This window comes from Malaclemys terrapin, chromosome 1 (genome assembly GCF_027887155.1).
Source record: "Malaclemys terrapin pileata isolate rMalTer1 chromosome 1, rMalTer1.hap1, whole genome shotgun sequence".
Classification (NCBI taxonomy): Eukaryota; Metazoa; Chordata; order Testudines; family Emydidae; genus Malaclemys; species Malaclemys terrapin.
This window is the reverse complement of record NC_071505.1, coordinates 320,973,906-320,995,830: the sequence shown is the minus strand read 5'-3', so window position 1 is coordinate 320,995,830 and position 21,925 is coordinate 320,973,906. Positions and strand designations below refer to the sequence as shown.

At 38.7% G+C, this 21,925-nt stretch overlaps 1 protein-coding gene across 3 annotated transcripts in view; it reads right to left on the bottom strand.

Annotated features, from left to right (window-relative positions):
- Positions 1 to 21,925, bottom strand: part of TRPC6 (transient receptor potential cation channel subfamily C member 6) — a 165,633-nt gene that overhangs the window by 21,741 nt on the left and 121,967 nt on the right. For all 3 annotated transcript variants that reach the window (XM_054015598.1, XM_054015597.1, XM_054015599.1), the window contains 5 exons: positions 12,719 to 12,935; positions 9,136 to 9,369; positions 7,510 to 7,774; positions 5,609 to 5,804; positions 1,511 to 1,714 (listed from right to left, as the gene is read on the bottom strand). In XM_054015598.1, the coding sequence (XP_053871573.1) occupies positions 1,511 to 1,714; positions 5,609 to 5,804; positions 7,510 to 7,774; positions 9,136 to 9,369; positions 12,719 to 12,935 (1,116 nt within the window). The remainder of the gene's footprint in view (positions 1 to 1,510; positions 1,715 to 5,608; positions 5,805 to 7,509; positions 7,775 to 9,135; positions 9,370 to 12,718; positions 12,936 to 21,925) is intronic.

Sequence of the window (21,925 nt, the reverse complement as noted above, 5' to 3'; positions counted from 1 at the left end):
CCATGACTACCTTGTGACTTTTCCTTAAAAATGTTACAATAAACTCACTTTCCTACTCAGTAGACAGTACTGATAATCTGCTTTCTGGTCTTTTGGTTTGGTCCCCTTCCTCTTGAGTTGCAATAATGTCATAACACCAGTCTTCACACTTCCAATACAGCCTAACATAGTGTGTTATATGATTTGTTTCCATAAAGCAATGAGCGTTTAGCTTACACTGAGATACTGGCAAGGTAAATAATTAACATACTGAGTATAAACACTGAATAAATCCTATTAAATAAAGCAGCAGACCAGCTCTGCTGCACTGTAGTGTCCTATCATCTAAATGCATCAGAGAACAGAAGACTTTTCAGATAAAAGCATGCCACATAAAACAATAGGGGAAGAGGTATAGACTTAGAATGAGACCCACAGTGTTGCAAGGCATAATTTGAGAGGCCGTGCCACCCAGCGGAATCCACAGCCCAGAGTCAGGCAGCCAGGCTCCCTATACAATGCATGGGGAGAGTAAGGTGCCTAAAAAAGGGGGCACACAAAAGCCATCATTGTGAGTCGGGAGCTGACTTAGCTAGCCAGTAAGAAATGTTGAGGAGATGGGTGGGGTGTAAACTCTGGCATTCAAAAGGGACTTGGGTGCCTAAGTCTGACTCAGGGAGAAGTGCCTATGTCTGCTCAGGATTCACAGCCCTTTCTCATAAAAAACTGAGGAGAAGGAGCCTACCCTTATCCCTTAGTGGTCAGAGCACTCATCCAGGATGTGGGAGAACCAGGTTAAAATCTCTCCTCTGCCTCATGGGAAGAAGGAACTTGAACCCATATCTCCTACCTCGCGGGTGAATACCCTGATCTCTAGGCTATGGGGTAGTCTAGGGTAGGGCTACCTCGATCAAGCTGTTCCACTTTGTATGAAGTAGTTAAACAGTCACTGGAGCAGAGACTAGACCCTCAGTCTCCTACTTCCTAGGTGAATCCCCTAACCACCAAGCTATAGAGGAATTCTCATACTCTCACTCTGGCCCAATGACTATTTAAGTATTTGAAATACTAGGGCTTAGGTGCGCACACAGTAACGAGCAAGATTTAGTTGGCTTTGTGCATGCCCACTGCTAGAAATTTAGGTATTTAAGAGACTTTATCAGTGGATGTGCAGGTGCTCAGGGACTTTAGGCACCTACAGGGTTAAGCAGCAGCCGAGGACCTAAATTTTGGACTAAGGAGTCTAAAGCAATAGTTAGGCACCTAAATTCCTTTATGGATCTAGCCCTTAGTGCCTAGAAATAAACATACAGATCCATATTAAGGCACCTAAAGAAGAGCTTGATACTGCTCCTCCTGAAACCAGTAGCAAAACTCGCATTGATTTCAGTGGTGTAAAATTGGATCCAAGGTGGTCTGTTTTTAAAGATGCTAGGCACCCACTGCTCCTACTCAAGTCGACAGCAGAGAAAGGGTAAAAATATTATTAACATTTAAAATGTGTATATGGTGTATTGTAGTGGAAAGTTACCTTATTCATCTCTGCATCTTCCTGAAAACCTTTCTTATGGCATAGGAACACTTTAGACATCCATTTTTTTATTCTGAGTAAGAGATAAAGCAAAGATTTTGGAGTTGGCACTAGGTTGAAGGGTACAGGAAGAGTTCTCCCCTCTTCAAAGTAGGAAAACCAGAGTTTAGCCCTAGCAAACTTCCATTCCACATCAGCATCATCCTGTAAGACAGAAATATGACTATCAAAACAATGCTAACAATGTCTTCATTATTAAAATTACCCTAGCCAATGGCATTTGTGTTTTGAACAAGAATGGCTGACATGAATACCAAGCAGATCAAATTACTATTTTTACCACTGAAGAAATGAAACATTAATTATATAAATTGTTTGTTAATCTGAGAAAAGCAAAGGAATAGACCTAGGAAAAGGTAAATTTAGTTTGACTATCAGCTCCCTCATAGTGAGTGCTATTAGTTTGTAAAAAGTGTCTCAGAGAGGCCCTATCCTTTGACACTTTTCGAAATTAGACTGGAGAAAAGTAAAGGCCTCATAAGCATATGCTTAACTTTAAGCTTGATGTGGATTTTTGAACACATGCATAAATGCTTCGTTGAACAGGGATGGATTTAAGCACATGCTTCAAATAGAGCATAAGACATAAAACTGACCATTTGTAGGAATTAAATATTCCATGGCACTTTTTCTAAGATTAACCACATTTTCCTGTGCAATTTCGAATTTGCTTCCATTACAGTACATTCTATCTAAATTTCTCTCGCATTTTCAGTTGGATGCAGCATCCTTTCTTACTTTCTGTCCTATAAACAGCTGCTGAGTTCTGTCCCAGAGATAAGTGCATTTCAGTGGTCACTGAAGTGGCTGCTCTGTATCCCTTAACTATATTTTTTGCAGGCCTGTGGTTTGAGACTAAGTGAATATCTGTAAAATGCTATGAATAAAAAGTGTCACATAAGGGGTGCCATTAAAAATTAAACATTTACCACAGTATAGTGTCAATACTTAGTGGTGACATATTCTAAATATAAAAAACACTATAGGAAAGTCATTTGTGAAATACACTATTTTGTTCACTTCTGAGTGGCATACATTGCTAGTGTAAAGGAGTAACAGTAAAAACAAAACACAATTAGACAACAATATAAGTCAAACCCCACAGTTCCACTTAGTACTCACACCAGTAGAAACACCACTGAATTCAAAGTGAGTTTTGCTTGTGCAAGGACTCAAGGATTTGATATTATTCTCCTCTTGAGTGCAGCAGATGAGCATTGCCAATGATCATACACAAAGACTCTGGCACTGGGCTAAGTTATTTTAAGGCACACGTATCTGCCCCTTCCTTCATCATTTAATACACAGGTCAATTTTTAAGACTAGATATGGTTTAAAGATTTCACAATCTGCACTTTTTGGATAAAATTAAATTGCTCCATTTTCTTTATCCTTTCCTTTTGTTTTATTTTTGACATTTAGTTTGTGGCATGGCTGGAGACAGTAGAATGTCGTAAGGCACTCCGAAGTGCTTTCAATATGACCCGTAAGGAAAGAGAGAGATTTCCCTGATCATGAGTTTCCTTAGAATGCAGATGAATTTTCAATTTACTTTAACTGTATTTACAGAACAAAATGTGTTCAGTAATTCTAATTTATGTTCACTGCAGGACAGTGTAAATTTCAACTTGATTTTTTTCTCATTGTCATTTTTGTTGAAGGGGTGGGGTCAGCCCTGTAAGTTATGATTATCCATCTACCTCTTGCAGAAGTCATGCTTGATATCTCCTAACTTTGTGGTGGTGGCCCTTCCAGAACTAATCTGCTGAGCCAATTTGCTAAAGACCAATGATAATCAAATTCTGTATTTTACGCAAACTAGTGAGGTTCTTACCCACGAAAGCTTATGCTCCCAATACTTCTGTTAGTCTTAAAGGTGCCACAGGACCCTCTGTTGCTTTTTACAGATTCAAACTAACACAGCTACCCCTCAGATACTAGATTTATGCAGACTCCAGTATGCAAAATAAATACATAAATAAATACTTCATTTGTGCACCTTTGTCAACAATCTACTCAAAGTCACATGGGAAACCTAAGTTGTTCCTAAACTTACTTAAAGCTGGGCTCCTCTAATTTAAATACATTTTTATTCTAAATTTATTCTCTGACCAAAGTGGTACCCAACTCTCTTTGCCAACAGAGAAGGTATTTTTGATTTTTAATGTGATATAGATCTCATTATTTCAAGTAAGCTTGGCATCATGGTTTTTACAGTTCAGTGTTAAAACAATTGTATTGCTGTGTTCACTGGGGTCCTAACAAAATGACGGGTCACAGTGTCACTAAAGTGTGAAGGAGGCAGCAAAGCCACCTTTGCATTCCCTCAGTCCTGGGGCCAGCAAAGAGCCAGCCTGGTTCTCTCTGCCAGACCCCTTTTCTCCCAGAAACACCCTTGAAGCTGGATGATGAGAGACAAGATGGCTATACTGGCTCTGTGTCAAATCGGGATTCCCTTTACAAAATGGTTAAACCAGCTTTCAAGCTGCTTTGGGCCACTGGAGTCATCCCTAGCAGCCAGAGTGGACTCCAGAAAGGGCCTGATATTTATAAGCATAGGTATGAGCATAATAATGGGTAAGTATGGGGTAATTAATCTCATCTCAATTACCAGGATCCTTTATTATGGCGTTCCTTCTAACCTTCATCCATAAAATGCCTGTGTTATATCTTTTGGAAAGTTATTGTTCTTCCACTTCTATGCAATAAAGGGGAAAAATAGAAGAAACTCTTTTAACCAGATAAACTATGTATCTATGTTAGGTACTTATATAGCCCCCATTACCGAAATATCAGAATGTCTCCCAATTTTTAAAGTATTTATCCTCATTGAGGGAGGGGATGCTATTATTCCCATTTTACAGTTGGAGAACTGAGGCACAGAGACACCACAGGTCAGATCCACAAAGGGACTTAGGTGCCCAAAATCCAGTTTTAGGTACCACTATGATCCACAAAAAAATCCACTTGATTGTGGCCTAACCCTGTAGGTTCCTAAATTTACTTACTAAATTTTCACTGTAAACGTTCCCTACATGGCTACATTTCTGTCTTTGGGCATGCATACTGAAGCCTCACTCTAGGCATCTGGATGCCCCTCTAATGCCGAAGCCTCAGTGTGATGCACAAACCAGGAGAAGATAGGCAGAGAAAATCTATCTTGCCTGCAGGGCCTGATCGGAGCACACCCAACTCCACCCCAAATGGCGAGGATGGAGAAGGTCTACCTCCTTTGTAACTTTTAGTCCCGCATTAGGGTACTCACTCAGGATGTGGAAGACCCTGATTCAATTCCCCGCTGTAACTGATGGGGCAAAGGATTGGAAAAGGGGTCCCCAACTCTCAGCTGAATGTCCTAGCTACTGGACTATGAGATGCTCTGATGTTGGTCTCTCTCAATCTCTCCAAATGAAGTTGTTCCACTTTAATTAAATATTAATTGGGAGAAAGAAAGAGTGAGATCACTTTATTGTGAGAAGTTATTCTTAAACATTTATAAGGTGATCTGGCCCTTTATTTCCCACAACACCCAAAGGTTTGTGTGGATTTTTACCTGTTTATTCCATTGAAGATTCTGTTTAGTAGGGAAAAAAGCTGAGTTGCTGACAATTTAAAATGATGTATTGGATTTGCCTATAGGCTGGATGCATATGAATGACGATTCCCTTCTAACAGAAAGAATAGGGGTACCACTCAAATAATAATTTGAATTTAGAGATGGAAAAGACTTGCAAGATCATCTAATACATCCCTCTGTAGCACTGTTCTATAATATTTTTTTAATACATTGTCCAGTCTAGTTCTTACTGTTCCAAGCATTGGAGCTACATCACTTTCAGCTACTTTCAATTTCACCACCAACAATTTGGAAGGAATGTATAGTGCTTATCTAATCCAAAAATAACTCCAGGTTGTTTCTCTGTAACAAAGATATATCTATGTCAAGAAATTAAGTGTTTGTCATAATGTGTGTTTTCTTATACACTAAACCTCAATGAGATATAACCAGTCAAATATAATTATAAAATATAGTTTTACCTCAATCTCCTGGAAAGAGCTGTTGATCATTGCAATTAGCATGTTCAATAAAACAATGACCATAGTAACATTATAGACTCCATAAAGGACATAACCAATATTCTCAATAAATTTGTGTTTATAATTTATAACAACTGATTTCACTTCTGAAAGTCCGAATATAGCCCAGAACAATGTCTTAAAACTTTCTTCAACTCTGAAAGGAAAAACAGAACATGGTCATATGCTACTGTAAAAGATTTATAAAAACTGTTCTCATAAACAAGTCACTGCTATTTACCTACCATATAAACTTCTCCTGAATGAAACTGTAGAAGTCTGATCTTACTGATATTATCCATCATACACTTAATGTAATAAGCACTCCCATTAGAAACTGATTCATAATAACAAAGTTTCAATTTTAAGGCATAAAAGATAAAGCCAACTACTTTAGTTAATTATACTGGTAAATCAAGGCCTGAATATACCCAGCAGGCAGGAGAGAGGAGGAGAGCAAAGAATCAGAGGTTGCAGTGCACAGGAGGAAAGACGTTCATTCTCAGGATCTACCTTAAAGGGAGATTAATACAAAGGGACATGATAAAAGTATATAAAATAATGAATGGTGCAGAGAAGGTAGACTGGGAATTTCTGTTCTCCTCATCTCCTAATACAAGAAGATGGGGACTGTCAATGAAATTAAAAACCGATAAAAAGAAATAAGTTTTCATACACATTTGATTAAACTGTGAAACTCACTGACACACGAAGTTTTTGTGGCCAAGAATTTAAGATTAAAAATGGGATTGATATTTTATATAGAGATCAAGACTATCCAGAGTTGTTATAATTAAATAACAAACATTTTGGAAGGGATATTAAACATCACGTTTCAGGGTTTAAGCCAATCTCTAACTATTAGACATCAGGATCAGATCTCTTGGGGAGGAGGGGAGGACGATCAGATAATCCCACATCTACCTACAGAGCAGTTCTTACACCTCCCCCTGAAGCAGCTGGTTTTGGCCACTACTGGAGACAGAATATTGGATTGAATGGAACTTGAATCTGATCCAATCTGGCAATTGCTATGTTCCTACATCCTCCTCAGCTGTGGGCAATGGTTCTCTTTTGCATTCTGCTGAAATTTCCTTTGAAAAAAGTGAAACTGGCGCACAGCTGGCATATGAAGCTTATGTTAGTTTAAGCAGCTGCAACTCATGGAGAAGCCTCTGGGCCAAACCAGTGGTGACGTAAGTAGCAGTGTAGGTAAATTGGTATCCATGACAAAGCAGCACAACTTGCACTGATTTGGCATTCTTTGGGTCTGCAAAATGAGAGTGACTTGTAGGCAGAAGGGTAGGAGGGTAACTGTAGAAAAAACAGCAACTAACATTGGCATGGCAAAGGAAGCCTCTACCTTAATTTACACCAGCACCATTCCCAGCACAGCTCTCCTGGGGTCAGGTTTAAACCTGATGAAAACATGCCACCTCTTGTGCTGAACCCTACCTATTTTATTCAGCCGAGTATTGATCATTATTTATATTGCGGTAGCATCTACCATCCCCTATCATGGATCAGGCTTGGATCATTGTTCTAGATGCCCTTTGTAACAAAGAGCTGGCCCTTTCCCCAGAAAGCATACAATCTCAGTCCAATTTATGTTCAATGGAGTCGCTCCAGATATGCCCCAGTGGCACTGAGATAAAAATCTTATCCTTGATTTCAATTATATCTTAGTGGCACCAGGTCTACAGAGAAAGTTACCACTCATTACAAGAGCAAGAGATTTAATAAAAGATGGGAATCTTATACCACACATTATGACACTTAGTACATTAATGCATTCAGTTCAAGTAGCTCTCCTTCTACAAAAGATGTGCAATTGTTAACATTTAAACAGGAGTAATACTTACGTTGTGAATGCTTCGTTTTGTTTGGCCCCACGGTAGTAGGAATAGAGATTAAACATTCCTATCATGAAGGCCACAAACACCATGATAAATATTACCATGAACTTGAAGATGTCTTTCACAGTTCTGCCAAGTGATATCTGTAGAGGTCCAAAGCTTTCATTGGCTGGGAGAATGTAGGCTATTCTGGAGAAACTTAAAACAACAGCAATTGCGTACAGGCCTTCAGATATGATTTGTGGATCAGATGGATCCCAGTTTATTCTGGCTAGAAATAAAAGATGAGAGTTTCTTGTAACTGGGCTGAAGTATACTTTAGGCTATTCATGGGATTATTCTCTTTTGGTTAGAAAAGAAAGAGTGGCCCAGATCCTTTGCTAGTGTAACCTGGCACTGAAATCAATAGAGTTATGCAGCTGGGGTGCTGGCTCGCTCTTTAGTTTTTCTTTTACCATACCTGAAAAAGAAATGCAATGCAGCCACTTATAAAGAGGGAGGCCAATTTTCAGACTTGGGTGCCGAAATGAGAGCACCTGATTATGCACCTAAAATATACACATGAGTGAAAACACTGATTGCTCTCAGGACTCAGCTGCTTAGTAGCATGGGCCCCTACCTGCAATGTGAGTGCCCAAACTGAGCCCACAGCAATGATTTTTTAACAGTGCTCAGCAAACTCCTTGCGTGAAGATCCTGCCATCAACCAAGGCTAGAGAAAGAAACATGCTTTCTCAAGTCTAACACAGAAATGGGCTAGTTACCCCAACACCTAATGCCCCTGAACAACAACATTTCAAAACATCCTTATATATAACACAGAAAATGACGTTCCTGTCCCAGGAACTCAGTGGAGAGCTAACATTTAAGCAACACAATAAATAAATGAATGACTCACTGGGTGAATTTACACATGGCATGGACTCATTTAGATTATGTACATTTGCTTGTGAACAGGGCCTTTTTTAGATGTAGTTCATTTCTTGTAATTACATATCTGTTCAGCAAATTTCTGAGCTCCTGCCTGCGGATTTAATTGCATGCAGCATTCTAAAACCAAGAGGTTGGACCCTTACTTTAAGTGCAAAATGGAATGCAACCTTAACTATGAAATCACAACTGGCACCTCTATAATACTGATGTCAATTGAAGCTCCGCTAATACAGTTCTATAGCATGGACTAGAGAGAAGAATTTTCCTTGGCAACTTTAGAAATCCAGTGCAACTTAGACACTGGTCCCTGTTTGTAAAGGCAATAGTTTGCTGTAATTTATAATTGAATTCATGTTTAACTAGCTGTTTTTAATAATTTCCCACAGCTGGAAGTTTTAATCCATGTTCATACTTCAAAAATTTATTTTTAGTGCTCTATAGCACATTTATTCATCATACTGCTTTTATACATCCTGGGTAATGAAGTAAGTCATCCTGCTATGTACCAGCAGAAGTGTGTTCGAGATACTGGTATAAACAAACATCACACCTAATGTAATGAAGAGAGTAAAAATAAAGTTGGGTGAAAAATTAATCCAATGTGATTGAGAGACTACATAAAGAATTAGAAACTTATTAACATAGAAACAATTCTTCTTCGTCCTATATTTAAGTCTGCATTCTGTGAATTCAACTCACCCAATGTGTAGTATTTTGTGTTGGGATCCAATGTTGCAGTTGCCAAGTCCGTCATATCTTTATCTGCATCAACAATGCCCTGGGCTCTGGAAGCATGCCAAAATGCCATAAACCTTGCAATGAATGATGCTGCAAAAATGGCTAACATACCAAAATCAAGCATATTCCATAACTCAAACAGATATTCCTTGGGCCCTTGAGACCAAATTTCTTTACATTCAGACCATATCATGCCTGCGTAAGAGAGAAGAGAGAATATACTTCATTCATTTTTAACTTCAGATTCATCCTCTTTAATATTATATTATGAATAGGATGTGCTCTTGGAAGCAGTCAAACTGGAAAGCATTTTGGCTTAAATATTCTGAATTCCTTTTTGATGTGCAAATCATACACTTAAACAGAGAATGAAGGAAAATTAATTGTGTCTCTCCCATTCCAACAGGAGGGCTAATTCTTTTCTCATGATAGTTTTATATTGGTGTATCTCCACTGACTTCCCATGAATTTACCCCAGTGTAAGGGACAAAAGACTGCTTACATACTCACATGAGTATTTCACTGACTTCAGTTAATAATGGGACTCCTCACAGGTGAAATTCACCTCTGTACAGAGAACAAGCACAAAGCTTGTGCTTCAGTTAAACTAGTTTGAGGGCTTATGTGGGAATTAAGTGATGCATGGGCATTGTGCTTGCTTTATGGATTTTCAATCATGTGAGTAAATCAAAGCTGCTTTAAAACACTAACCCATACAAAAATGGTTGACACGAAGTATAATTTAGGTAAGTTCTACAGACTGCGTTAAGCAGGAGGTCAGACTAGACGATCACAACTATGCTAAATTTTGATTAGTGTTGGCCTCTCATTATCATTCTCAGTATGAACAATAAACTTCCTGTGAGAAGCAACATCAGCAATACAGACAGTTGCTGGTCATTACTAGAGGCCAGATGACCTACAGTAGATCAGCACAGTAGCACATGAAGCTAATGTGACATGTTATCAATTCCCTCTGCTTGACCATCTGAAAAATAATTGAAGGAAGCTGTTTTTCTTTGGATAAAGTAAAAGGACAGATATGCTGCCTTTTATATCTTTATCAAGGGCTGTGCGCATGTGTCAGCAAAATCTTTTTTTCTAGCTGTTTGAAAGGTAACTTAAAAATGTATTAATAAAAACATGTCATGGGAAAACCACTGTGTGTTTCAGATGTGACACTCAAATCCTCTTTACACATTTGTGTGTGAGGATCTAATAGCAGAATGGGCCTGATCCAGTGTTCCTTAAAGTGATTTGTGTTGTTATATGGGCTCAATTCAACAAATTCTTGTTCATGTAAATAAGCCCTTTCTCATGCATGTAATAATATTATTCTTACATACTGGTTTTTGTCTGTATAGCTCAAAGTGCTGTACAAAGGATAGTATCATTATCCTCATTTTACAGGGGGGGGAAATGGAGGCACAGAGCAGTTAAGTGATTTGCTCAAGGTTAAACAGCAGGCCAGTTGCAGAACCAGGAATAGAAGCTGTGTTCTCATTAAAATTCACTGGATACTTCTTGTCTTCCATGAGACTGCCTGCATAAGTAATGACCAGTCACATAGGTAAGGAGAAGGCTTAATATTTCTCAAATAAAATAAGGGAAAGTTTGTATTTGTTCATTTACCCAAAAGCCATCAAATAATATTCAGGTACCATAGGCATGCAGTCTATCAGTATCCTGCATCCTTTTTCATTACCTTATTTTAAAGGTAAGAAGAAAATACCCTTTGTTATAGCTATGAAATAGCCTTGTTGGTTTCTGGACAATAACGCACACTATAGTCATTTTACCAATGATTTACTATAGTTATCAAATTATTTTGTGTAGGACATTTTCAGTTAGTTTTCAGTTAGTTATTTTTCAGTTAGTGTCAATTAAAACCTCACCCAGAGTAACTGTTTAAAATGCAATATATCTGACATCCATATAAGATCATGGCAGTAACTCATTTTTGATGAACATTTACTTGTATTATATGATAGGTACCACAATGAAGTATTAGACAATCATTTCACACAGTTTTGCTCCTAAATCAGATTACAATATATAGGTTTAATTAATACAATTAAAGTTCTTAGACTGAATAATTTATTTATTCATTTATTACTAGATGAATTATGTTTATATAAAGCTATGAAATATAAGTGCTATATAATTTACATGCTATGCTACTATATATTCATTTATTTGGTTAAATATTATAAAGTAATGAGATTGTTAGTGCTTTTTAAGACTATAAAAATGACGATATATGGTATGGCACTGATTTTAATCACAGAAAGGCCATAAAATGCTGATAGCCTCTGATATATAAACTCCCTAATTTACTTAAGCATCCTCCTTAAAAAGTAAAAATAATTAAATTAGTGTCTCTATATTAAGTTTTGCTGAACAGAACTCTAGCTAGACTGAAACGATGAGTCTAACTGATGTGTTGAATAGAGGACAGGAAGAACCATGTCACTTCAGTTAAGGGTAGGAGTTTTTAAATGAAAGTCAGTTCAATGGGATTTAGGCTGGTTCTGTAAGACAACGCTCTAAACACTTGGGATTTGAAAGAGAACCACTCTAAGTTACATACTATTTATGCATCACCCTGACATGTCTTTAGGAGAAAGAAGTATTTGTTCAGTTCTGATGTTCTAATTATGCTTTACACTGAATGCTTGACATACTTAATATCAACTGTGACATTGCACGAAAGCTAGATTTTTCCTCAATAATTAGTGCATTTGCACAGAAAAAGGCTAGAAAAGCATTTGTTAAATTAAAAAATATTCAAATTATGTCTCTCTTTTTTGGCGCCTTATTTTGTTTTCATGTGTCGTCATTTTTTATTTTATTATGGCTAGGGGCCTCAAAGGCTGGAAGGGGCCCAGGCCTTTCTGGACCTCTGAGAGGGCCTGGTCAGTAGGGAATTCCCCATATAAACACATGGCAATATATGACTTCAATACAGTCTTTCTTAGGCAAAACTCCAACTTCCATTGATTTCAGTAGGAGTTTGCTTAAGTAAAAACTGCAGGATCATGGGTCTATATAGCTTGGTTTTCAGTTTCTCTTATGACTGATTTTGCTAAGGATGAGTCCTGGCATCCTTACTCACCCTGAGTAGTACTTTACTCCATTGAACTCAATGGGTCCATTCAGGGTACTTTTCAACATATGTGACGGTGGCAGAATTTGCCCCGTAATATTTAGGAGGATAGATTTTTCCTCCTCTTAAGTTGAGCAATACCTTATTTCACAAGAAGTCCTATTCATTTTAATGGGATTATTTGCACAATAAGATACTACTCAATACAGAGGCAGAGATCCTTAATATGGTAAACTCATTCCATGGGAATGGAATATTGAATTAATAATATGTACCCTATAGAGGCTGACTGCAAAGAAAATGAAAGATGCAGATGTGTTCCCCTTGTGTTTTGTACTTTTTCCATGTAAGACTGGTAGCAGTTACTGGTGTGTAACTGGAATTCAGCCCCGTTGCCATCACTGCAAGACAGAATTCCAATTGAAAATTAATCTTTACCTATTACCCAAGAGATAATGAGCATCTCCATCCACGAGAAGCTGGATGTTTTCATTCTGAACAGCTGTTTTGCATGATCTGTTCTAGTTTCATTAGGTGGGAGTTTGATGCCTTCAAATCTGTCAGATGCATTCATGACTAGCAGACCAAGAAAAATTGTGAAAGAGGCTGCGTGTGCTACAAACTTCATAAATGGTCCACGCATTATCCTCCCCAGCTGCAACACAAAACAAAACACAAACAAATTCTATCAACTTTTTAAAAGTACATTTATGTCAAAATCACAGTAAATAAAGACGATGAAAATATATACACACTGTGATATCAAAATGAAATTTACCTTGTAAAAATGTCTATTTATTGGCTAACTTCAGAAACAAGAGGAACAATTTTGTTATTAAATGTCAGTATTCTTCTTTACCTATATAGCAATGTTTAAAAATATTACTATAATTCTTTCTTGCGCTTCTTTGCATCTATTATCATAGCTCATCAAGAGAAATATTCATTGTCATGGGAAAGTTTCTTTTAATTTTCATTCTTGAGATCCTTAAGAAGCAGCAAAGGAAATGGAAGAAATATTGTATAGTTTGGTAAGTAGGAACACTGAAATATCAATGGGGCTACAATAGAGATGGGGACACCAGATTTTGGTTTGATGTAGTATTCAACTTAGTGGGCAGGATCAGGATAGCAAAAGCAGTTTTTCTGACCTGCCTTGCCTTTTGGTTTTTAACATTTAAACAGGCCCCAAAAGGTTGTGTTTACACTTCTGTAGCTTCTCACATTCTTTCTTGATTCTCTTAATGGAAATTTCCTTAAACACCCACCAACAGAGATGACTACACCTTGAACAGACGTTTAGATTGATTCAGCATGACACTAAACAAAACTGAAAATTCATGTAAGCCCACACCCTTCTAGGCTATTAAAATATCTATTTTAAAGGGATTGGTAACTCCTTGCATTCCTCTCATCAGTCCTAATGAATTCATCCAGTTGCATGCTGGGCACAAAATGCCTATCTTATTTTGGGTCATGACAGCCACTGCTTGTGCCAAAATAGGTGAAGAATTCAAAGCAAGCCTCAAGGGGTCATTGGCTGAAATAGTTAGTATTGGTGGCCACTGAAAAAGGTAAGGAGAGGCCGCAAGCATTAGTTACTATAAGTAGTTATTTAGAATTATTATTTCCAGGTCCAAGTCAGACTTCAGCCAACATCAAACTGAAATTTAAATAACCAAGGAATAAGAGGTCAGTGAAGGATACAGTAGTAGCATTGATAAAACACAGAGAACTTACTGGAAAAGATAGTCATATCTAAAAATAATATTATTAAAGGAACACTGTCAAGGTTAGTAGGCCCAAAATTTGACCTCTCTACTCTTCTACATATCCTTTTGAAAATCCATGCAATTCATTATGTATTTCCAAACCCCCATAAAATTACTTTGTCTTTTTCCTAAAAATAATCAATTTCCTCAGCCTCATGAGGTGCCCTACAACAACAGTTTATTCTGTGTGCAGTGTGACGTGAAAGGATACTTCTTACAGGTTTCATTTTCAAACTTCCCCTGAGGGGTTTATAAACAACAGTGAGTAAAACAGATTTTGAGAATGATAAACAAAATACCTTGACAGTGTCCTTTTACATGCATTATCTGCCTGTGTTCACAAACGAGGATGGGACTGGGAGACAGATGCCAGAAAGAGACATACCCAGGGAAGAAGCAGAAATATTGAAGGAAATCAGGTTAATGCCAGAATACCTGATAAAGAAATTAAAAAAAAAAAACTAAAAGATTGACAAAGCCCCCCGCTCCCCAGAAAACAGAAAAAATCTTTACTAGGTGTAATTAAAAACTCACTGGAAATAAAATAGGCTACAGACAGCCTGGAGGGTTTTTTTGACACCTACATTTGGGAAGTGACCAGAGCTGGTCTAGGAATAGAAGTTTTGTAACTTTGACTCTACCTGTGGAGAAGATGCAGGACAGAAAACATTAATTAAGGACAGAATGGGGAAACAGAAAGACAGGGCTTGAAACCAGAGCTTACTGCACTGAATATGCACTGAATTTAATAGGAGTTGAGGGCATGCAGCATCACATAAGATTGGACAATAAATCTTGGTAGATGACATGGATATAGAAATGTGAAATGACACTTTCCAATGGTGAACAAGGAACAAAACACTTGGTTGCAAAAAGGTAGTGGACATGCTTTTTAGGGTGATCCCTTCAAGCTTCTCTTATAGAATCATAGAGTCATAGAACTGGAAGGGATCTCGAGAGGTCATCTAGTCCAATCCCCTGCACTAAAGGCAGGACTAAGTATTATCTAGACCATCCCTGACAGGTGTTTGTCCAACCTGCTCTTAAAAACCCCCAATGATGGAGATTCCACAACCTCCCTAGGCAATTTATTCCAGTGCTTAAACACTCTGACAGAAAGTTTTTCCTAATGTCCAACCTAAACTGTCCTTGCTGCAATTTAAGCCCATTGCTTCTTGTCCTATCCTCAGAGTTTAAGAAGAACAATTTTTCTCCCTCCTCCCTTGTAACAACCTTTTATGTACTTGAAAACTGTTATCATGTCCCCTCTCAGTCTTCTCTTCTCCAGACTAAACAAACACATTTCTTTGAATCTTCCCTCATAGGTCATGTTTTCTAGACCTTTAATCATTTTTGTTGCTATTCTCTGGACTTTCTCCAATTTGTCCACATCTTTCCTGAAATGTGGCAGCCAGAATTGGACACAATACTCCAATTGAGGCCTACTCATTGCGGAGTAGAGCGGAAGAATTACTTCTCGTGTCTTGCTTACAATACTCCTGCTAATACATCCCAAAATGATATTTTCTTTTTTTGCAACAGTGTTACACTGTTGACTCATATTTAGCTTGTGATCCGCTATGACCCCCAGATCCGTTTCCACAGTTCTCCTTCCTAGGCAGTCATTTCCCATTTTGTATGTGTGCAACTGATTGTTCCTTCCTAAGCAGAGTACTTTGCATTTGTCCTTATTTAATTTCATCCTATTTACTTCAAACCATTTCTCCAGTTTTTCAAGATCATTTTGAATTTTAATCCTCTCCTCCAAAGCACTTGAAAACCTTCCCAGCTTGGTATCGTCCGCAAACTTTATAAGTGTACTCTTTATGCCATTATCTAAATCATTGATGAAGATATTGAACAGAACCGGACCCAGAATTGATCCCTGCGGGACCCCACTCATTATGCTCTTCCAGCATGACTGTGAACCACTGATAACTACTCTCTGGGAATGATTTTCCAACCAGTTATGCACCCACCTTATAGTAGCTCCATCTAGATTGTATTTCCCTAGTTTGTTTATGATATGGTCATGTGAGACCGTATCAAAAGTCTTACTAAAGTTAAGATATTCCACATCTACCATTTCCCCACCTATCCACAAGGCTTGTTACCCTGTCAAAGAAAGCTATCAGGTTGATTTGACACAATTTGTTCTTGACAAATCCATGCTGACTGTTATTTATCACCTCATTATCTTCTAGATGTTTGCAAATTGATTTCTTAATTATTTGCTCCATTATCTTTCCAGGTACAGAACTTAAGATGATGGTCTGTAATTACCCAGGTTGTCCTCACTTCCCCTTTTATAGATGGGAACTATATTTGCCCTTTCCCAGTCTTCTGGAATGTCTTCCATTACTTTTATGGATCTGGGTAGCCCATCATTTTCACATGCACTTCCTTTGCAACATGGAAATCTCATGTTGCAGAAGACTGTATATATCTCTCATATCACTGCTTTGGGAAGTATACTCTTCCCCCAGGGACTGAGAATATTACCTCTGTAGAACTCTCAACCCATGGTGACCTGGCAGTGAGGATTTTGGTTTCATATTTGGATCCCCCATTATGTTGACACTTACTCACTGGGCTGCCCTTAGTTACATCTGTGCAACTCTACTGAAGACACTAGAGTTGCTTGAATGTAATAGAGGACAGAATTTGACCCATACAAAATTTCATGAAATAAAATACTATCCTACAAAGATAGGATCAAATTCTGCTCTCAGTTATGCTGATGTCAATGGAGTGAATGAATTTGCACTTGTGTAAATGAGAAAAAAAACTATTTTAGTAAATATGGTCTAAGGATTGAACTATGTGACAGTGCATAGAAAGGTCAGGAAGATTGGTGCTATAAGAATTGGCATTGGTGATTCTAAAGAAAATGTATTTCCCTCTTGGCCATTACTGAATCAATGTCTCCATGTATTAAGGGGCACAGTAGATTGGAAGCTGCTGCCCTCTGGATAACACTTAAAACAATTCCTGATCATTTATGGCCATTACTATCCCATGGCTCTTGTTTTGTTTGGGTTGAAATGTAAATGTCAGTATCTTTGCTACACTCCAGTATAGGTAATTACATGTTTCCTACCCAAATACTTTCTGTAGTTTCAGTTGGATATACCTGATTCTTGTTATAAACTCTATTTTCGTTTGCTGTGATTTAAACTACTTCTGCTGGTACCTTGATTATAGTTTTAAGCAGTGACTGTTTCAGCACAGAGGTGGGGTGCATTCATTGGCACAAAAGGTGAGGTGATTCCTATAACTACATATGCACTTTGTAAAGTGGGCTAAAATTGATTCTTCTGGTAAACAGTGCTATATAAAAGTAGTGTTGTATCATTATCATTACCTGTGACTGAGAGACATTGGAAATGAAAGGGAAGTAAGATCCGGAGTTATATAGTGATCAATATTTGGGGCATATTTGTCCAATATAAACAACTATAGAAAGTTGTAGTAAGGAAATTATATTTGCTTATGATATAGAACTGGCAAATGCACTTAAATGTAGTGAAATGTAAGAATACATATTTTAACATGCAAAGGACTGGACATACAACTTGCGTTATAGAAAGGAACAATCAGTTGCACACATACAAAATGGGAAATGACTGCCTAGGGAGGAGTATTGTGGAAAGGGATCTGGGGGTCATAGCGGATCACAAGCTAAATATGAGTCAACAGCGTAACACTATTGCAAAAAAGCAAACATCATTCTGGGATGTATCAGCAGGAGTGTTGTAATCAAGACAGGAGAAGTACCGTATATACTCGTTCATAAGCCGAATATTTTTGGTAAAAAAGTGACACATCACAGAGCGGGGGTGGGCTTATAAATGGGTCTACACCAAAATTTGATGATTTTAAACTCTATGGAATCATTGAATTGAATATCTAATATGGGGATTGGCAACCTTTGGCCCGCGGCCCGCCAGGGTAAGCACCCTGGTGGGCTGGGCCGGTTTGTTCACCTGCAGGTTCGGCCGATCGTGGCTCCCACTGGCTGCAGTTCGCCACTCCAAGGCAATGGGGGCAGCAGGAAGCAGCGTGGGCCGAGGGCTGGGAATGGCGAACTGCGGCCACAGGGAGCTGAGAGGCTCCATGCCTGCAGACGCTCCAAGTAAACAAAATGTCCCAACCCGCCAGCGGCTTACCCTGATGGGCCGGGAGCCAAAGTTTTCCAACCTCTGAAATATAGGGTCAGCTTGTGAAAGGGTCATACAGTTTTTCCTATTTTTATCTATCCATTTTGGGGGGTTGGCTTATAAACGAACGAGTATTCTTCCACTGTACTCTGTGCTGGTAAGGCCTCAGCTGGAGTATTGTGTCCAGTTCTGGGTGTCATATTTCAGGAAAGATGAGGACAAAGTGAAGAAAGTCCAGAGGAAACCAACAAATATGATTAAAGGTCTAGAAAACATGACCTGTGAGGAAAAAATGAAAAAAAAAAAAAAGGGTTTGTTTAGTTTGGTGAAGAGAAGACCAAGAGAGGGACATGATAACAGTTTTCAAGTACATAAAAGGTTGGGTCTTGCCCATCTGCTCACTGATTGCCATACTTGGGGTCAGTAAGGAATTTTCCCCTGGGTCAGATTGGAAGAGCCCCTGGGGAGCTTTTCACCTTCCTCTGTAGCATGGGGCATGAGTCATTTGCAAGTTTAAACTAGTGTAAATGGTGAATTCTCTGTAACTTGAAGTCTTTCAACCATGATTTGAGGACTTCAGTAACTCAGCCAGAGGTTAGGGGTCTATTACAGGAGTGGGTGGGTGAGAGTCTGTGGCCTGTAGTGTGCAGGAGCTCAAACTAGATGATCACGATGGTCCATTCTGACCGTAAAGGCAAAGAATCTATGTTGTTACAAGGAGGAGGGTTCTCTTTAACGACGGAGGATAGGACAAGAAGCAATGGGCTTAAATTGCAGCAAGGGAGGTTTAGATTGGACATTAGGAAAAAACTTCCTGTCAGGGTGGTTAAGCACTGAAACAAATGCCTAGGGAGGTTCTGGAACCTCCATCACTGGAGGTTTTTAAGAACAGGTTAGACAAACTAGACATTCCTATCAGGAATGGTCTAGTTATTACATAGTCCTGCCTTGAGTGGAGGGGACTGTACTAGATGGCCTACTGAGGTCCCTTTCAGTTCTACACTTATATGATTCTATTATTATCAGAGCCAGCAACCGGATGCCTATTTCACTAGTCTCTGAGATGTATATTTATTGCACGATGATAAGGATAAAACAAAGCAAAAAGATCCTTTCCTCATAATGGCTCATGCTACCAAACACGACAGAAGAAAGATCCATATTTATGGGGGAAGAAACTTTAAAACTTTTAACACAGAATTTTAGAAGGTATATATAAACATCCCGAACCAAAGGAAATCACTATCATCATCATGCATTTTTATTACAATAGCACCCTCAAGTCCCAAACACATCAAAAGGCATTGTCCCTACCCCATAGAGCTTACAATCTAGCTCTAATTGCTGTTCTGTCCTGACATCATTTACTAGGATCAATATTCCCAAGCTTCCAACACAAAGCAGGTGGGAACATCCAGAGCTCTCAGAGGTGTGGGTAATCCAGTAAAACCAATCATCTGAGGACAAGAGATACAGGCAGAGTGGGCACACGTGAAAAATTCACTTTGGTTCTGGAGAGATTTTTGCTATGTTCTCCATTTTGAATAGAGAAAATAACACTGGAACCAGTAATATATCTAAAAGCAGAATGAACTTTTGAAGTGCCCATCTGTAAGTAACTTTCTTTTTTTCCAAAGACGCCATAGTCAATAGACCACAACTTATTTATTGACTTACATTTGTACTAACTACCTAAAAGAGCACCTACTCCAAGCCCTTGACAAACTCTTGAAAATACAATTAATCCTTTAACAGACTGGCATTTACTCACTGATGACTCTACCCCAGAAACAGTGTGAACATAAACACATAATAAACTCCACCATCAAACTCAGCACTGGAATCTCCAACCTGCCCTATCCCTCAGTTCCCTACAGCCAAGTGTGCCATGAAGGTTAACAAACATGAGCAGTTACATATAGATTTGGTGGAAAATTGGGTTCTAAAGTTACAGGGACCTAACAAAGAATGCCCTAGATATCTAAGGTACTTATGTGGTGCCCATTACTGTAATATCTGAATGCCTCACAATCTTTTATGTGAGGTAAGGAGTTCTATTTATCCCCATTTTAGAGGTGGGAAACTGAGGCACAGAGAGGCTAAGGGCCAGATTTTTAAATGTAGTTAGGCACTGCTTCACTCATCGTTGCAACATCTAACTGATTTACGAGTCTAAATCCTAGTCTCAAAAAGGGAGTTAGACACTTTGGAGCCTAAATCCCATCTACTGTCACTGAGATTTTGATTCTGAAGTGACCAGAGCCCTTTTGGAAATGAGATTTAGGGTCCTAAATTAGTTATACATTGCAATACTGAGTACCACAACTCCTAAATATCTTTAAAAATCTGGACCTAATTGTCTTGCTCACTATCAGACAGGAAGTCTATGGAAAAGTAGACACTTGAACCCATATCTCCAAATTCCCAGGTTAATACCCTAGCCAATGAACCAGCCTTCCTCTCCTGTACCAAAAAGCAACTTCTTAGGTGCCTCCACTGACTGCAACTGTGGGACTATGTCACAGGGAGGGATATCACCTCTGAGATAGGTAGGTGCCAGAAGGTTTTATCGGAAAAAATAAATAGGTTAAAAATCAACCTGGAAACCAAAAAACAGCAAATGGAGATCAGAGAGCACTAGTTTAATATGCTCACAAAATGAAACACCACTTAAAAGCAAGTGCCAAAACCTGCACCAGCTGCATTCCGTGGATGGATTTAAATTGTAGTCTCATGCAGAGTATGTCACTCTAATTTCAAGGTGAGAAAGGGATGCATGACAGTTAGAAGGACCACAGCTGAAATAAATGGGCATAGCCTCCAGGTCATCTGGAAATGAAGGAAAGCTGACCTAGTCATAACTGCAACTGGCTCCTCTGTGAGCAGCTGGGTGTTTAACTGGACTCTCCTATTGGGAATCCAATCCACAAATGCAGGATACATACCCTCCTGTCACATCTTCCAATTGCTTCCCTCAGCCAACCAGCATCACCTCCAACTTGTCTGGATTGAGTCTCAGCCAGTTTACCCTCATCCATGGCCCAATCTCACCTAGACACTGAGAAATGTAAATGACCACGCCAGCTGTATCAGTGGAGATGGAGGTATAAAGTTGTGTGTCATCTCTATACTGAAGACACCAGAGCCTATGTCTCCTCACTAACTTTCCTACCAGCTTCACATACACATAAATTACCCTCAGACTGGAGATGTAGTTACGTTATACCACACTGAGAATAGTGGGCTCAGATATGAGCAGATGCTCAGGGCTGTCTCACTTGAACCTTTTTGATATTCTTAATTAAAAATGATACGGGGCAATAGTACTTCTCCACTGGCCTTCACAAGCCAACAATATCAGTCTCAAGCGCAAGTTGATGGCTGAAGTGTTCCCAGCACTTTCTACACTTCAGAAAGGGACACTGGCTGAAAGTCAAGCAAAGAAAATGTGACTTTTCCCCCTCAAATATCTGCTTTATTTCCCGGGAGTTGGGCAATTCTGACCAAATTCACTCAATTTTATCAGCAACATAAAAAAATTTCCTCACAATAGGAGATACTCAATTCAGCAACTGTGTGGAGGTGACTCAGATTAACTAAACTGTCTGCCCCTTGAAATAGAACAATGGATTGAATAACTATTCCTTTGCCTCTCTCATAGCCATGGCATAAGAATTTCAAAAATCTCTTTGTCATAAAGAATCAGACTCAAG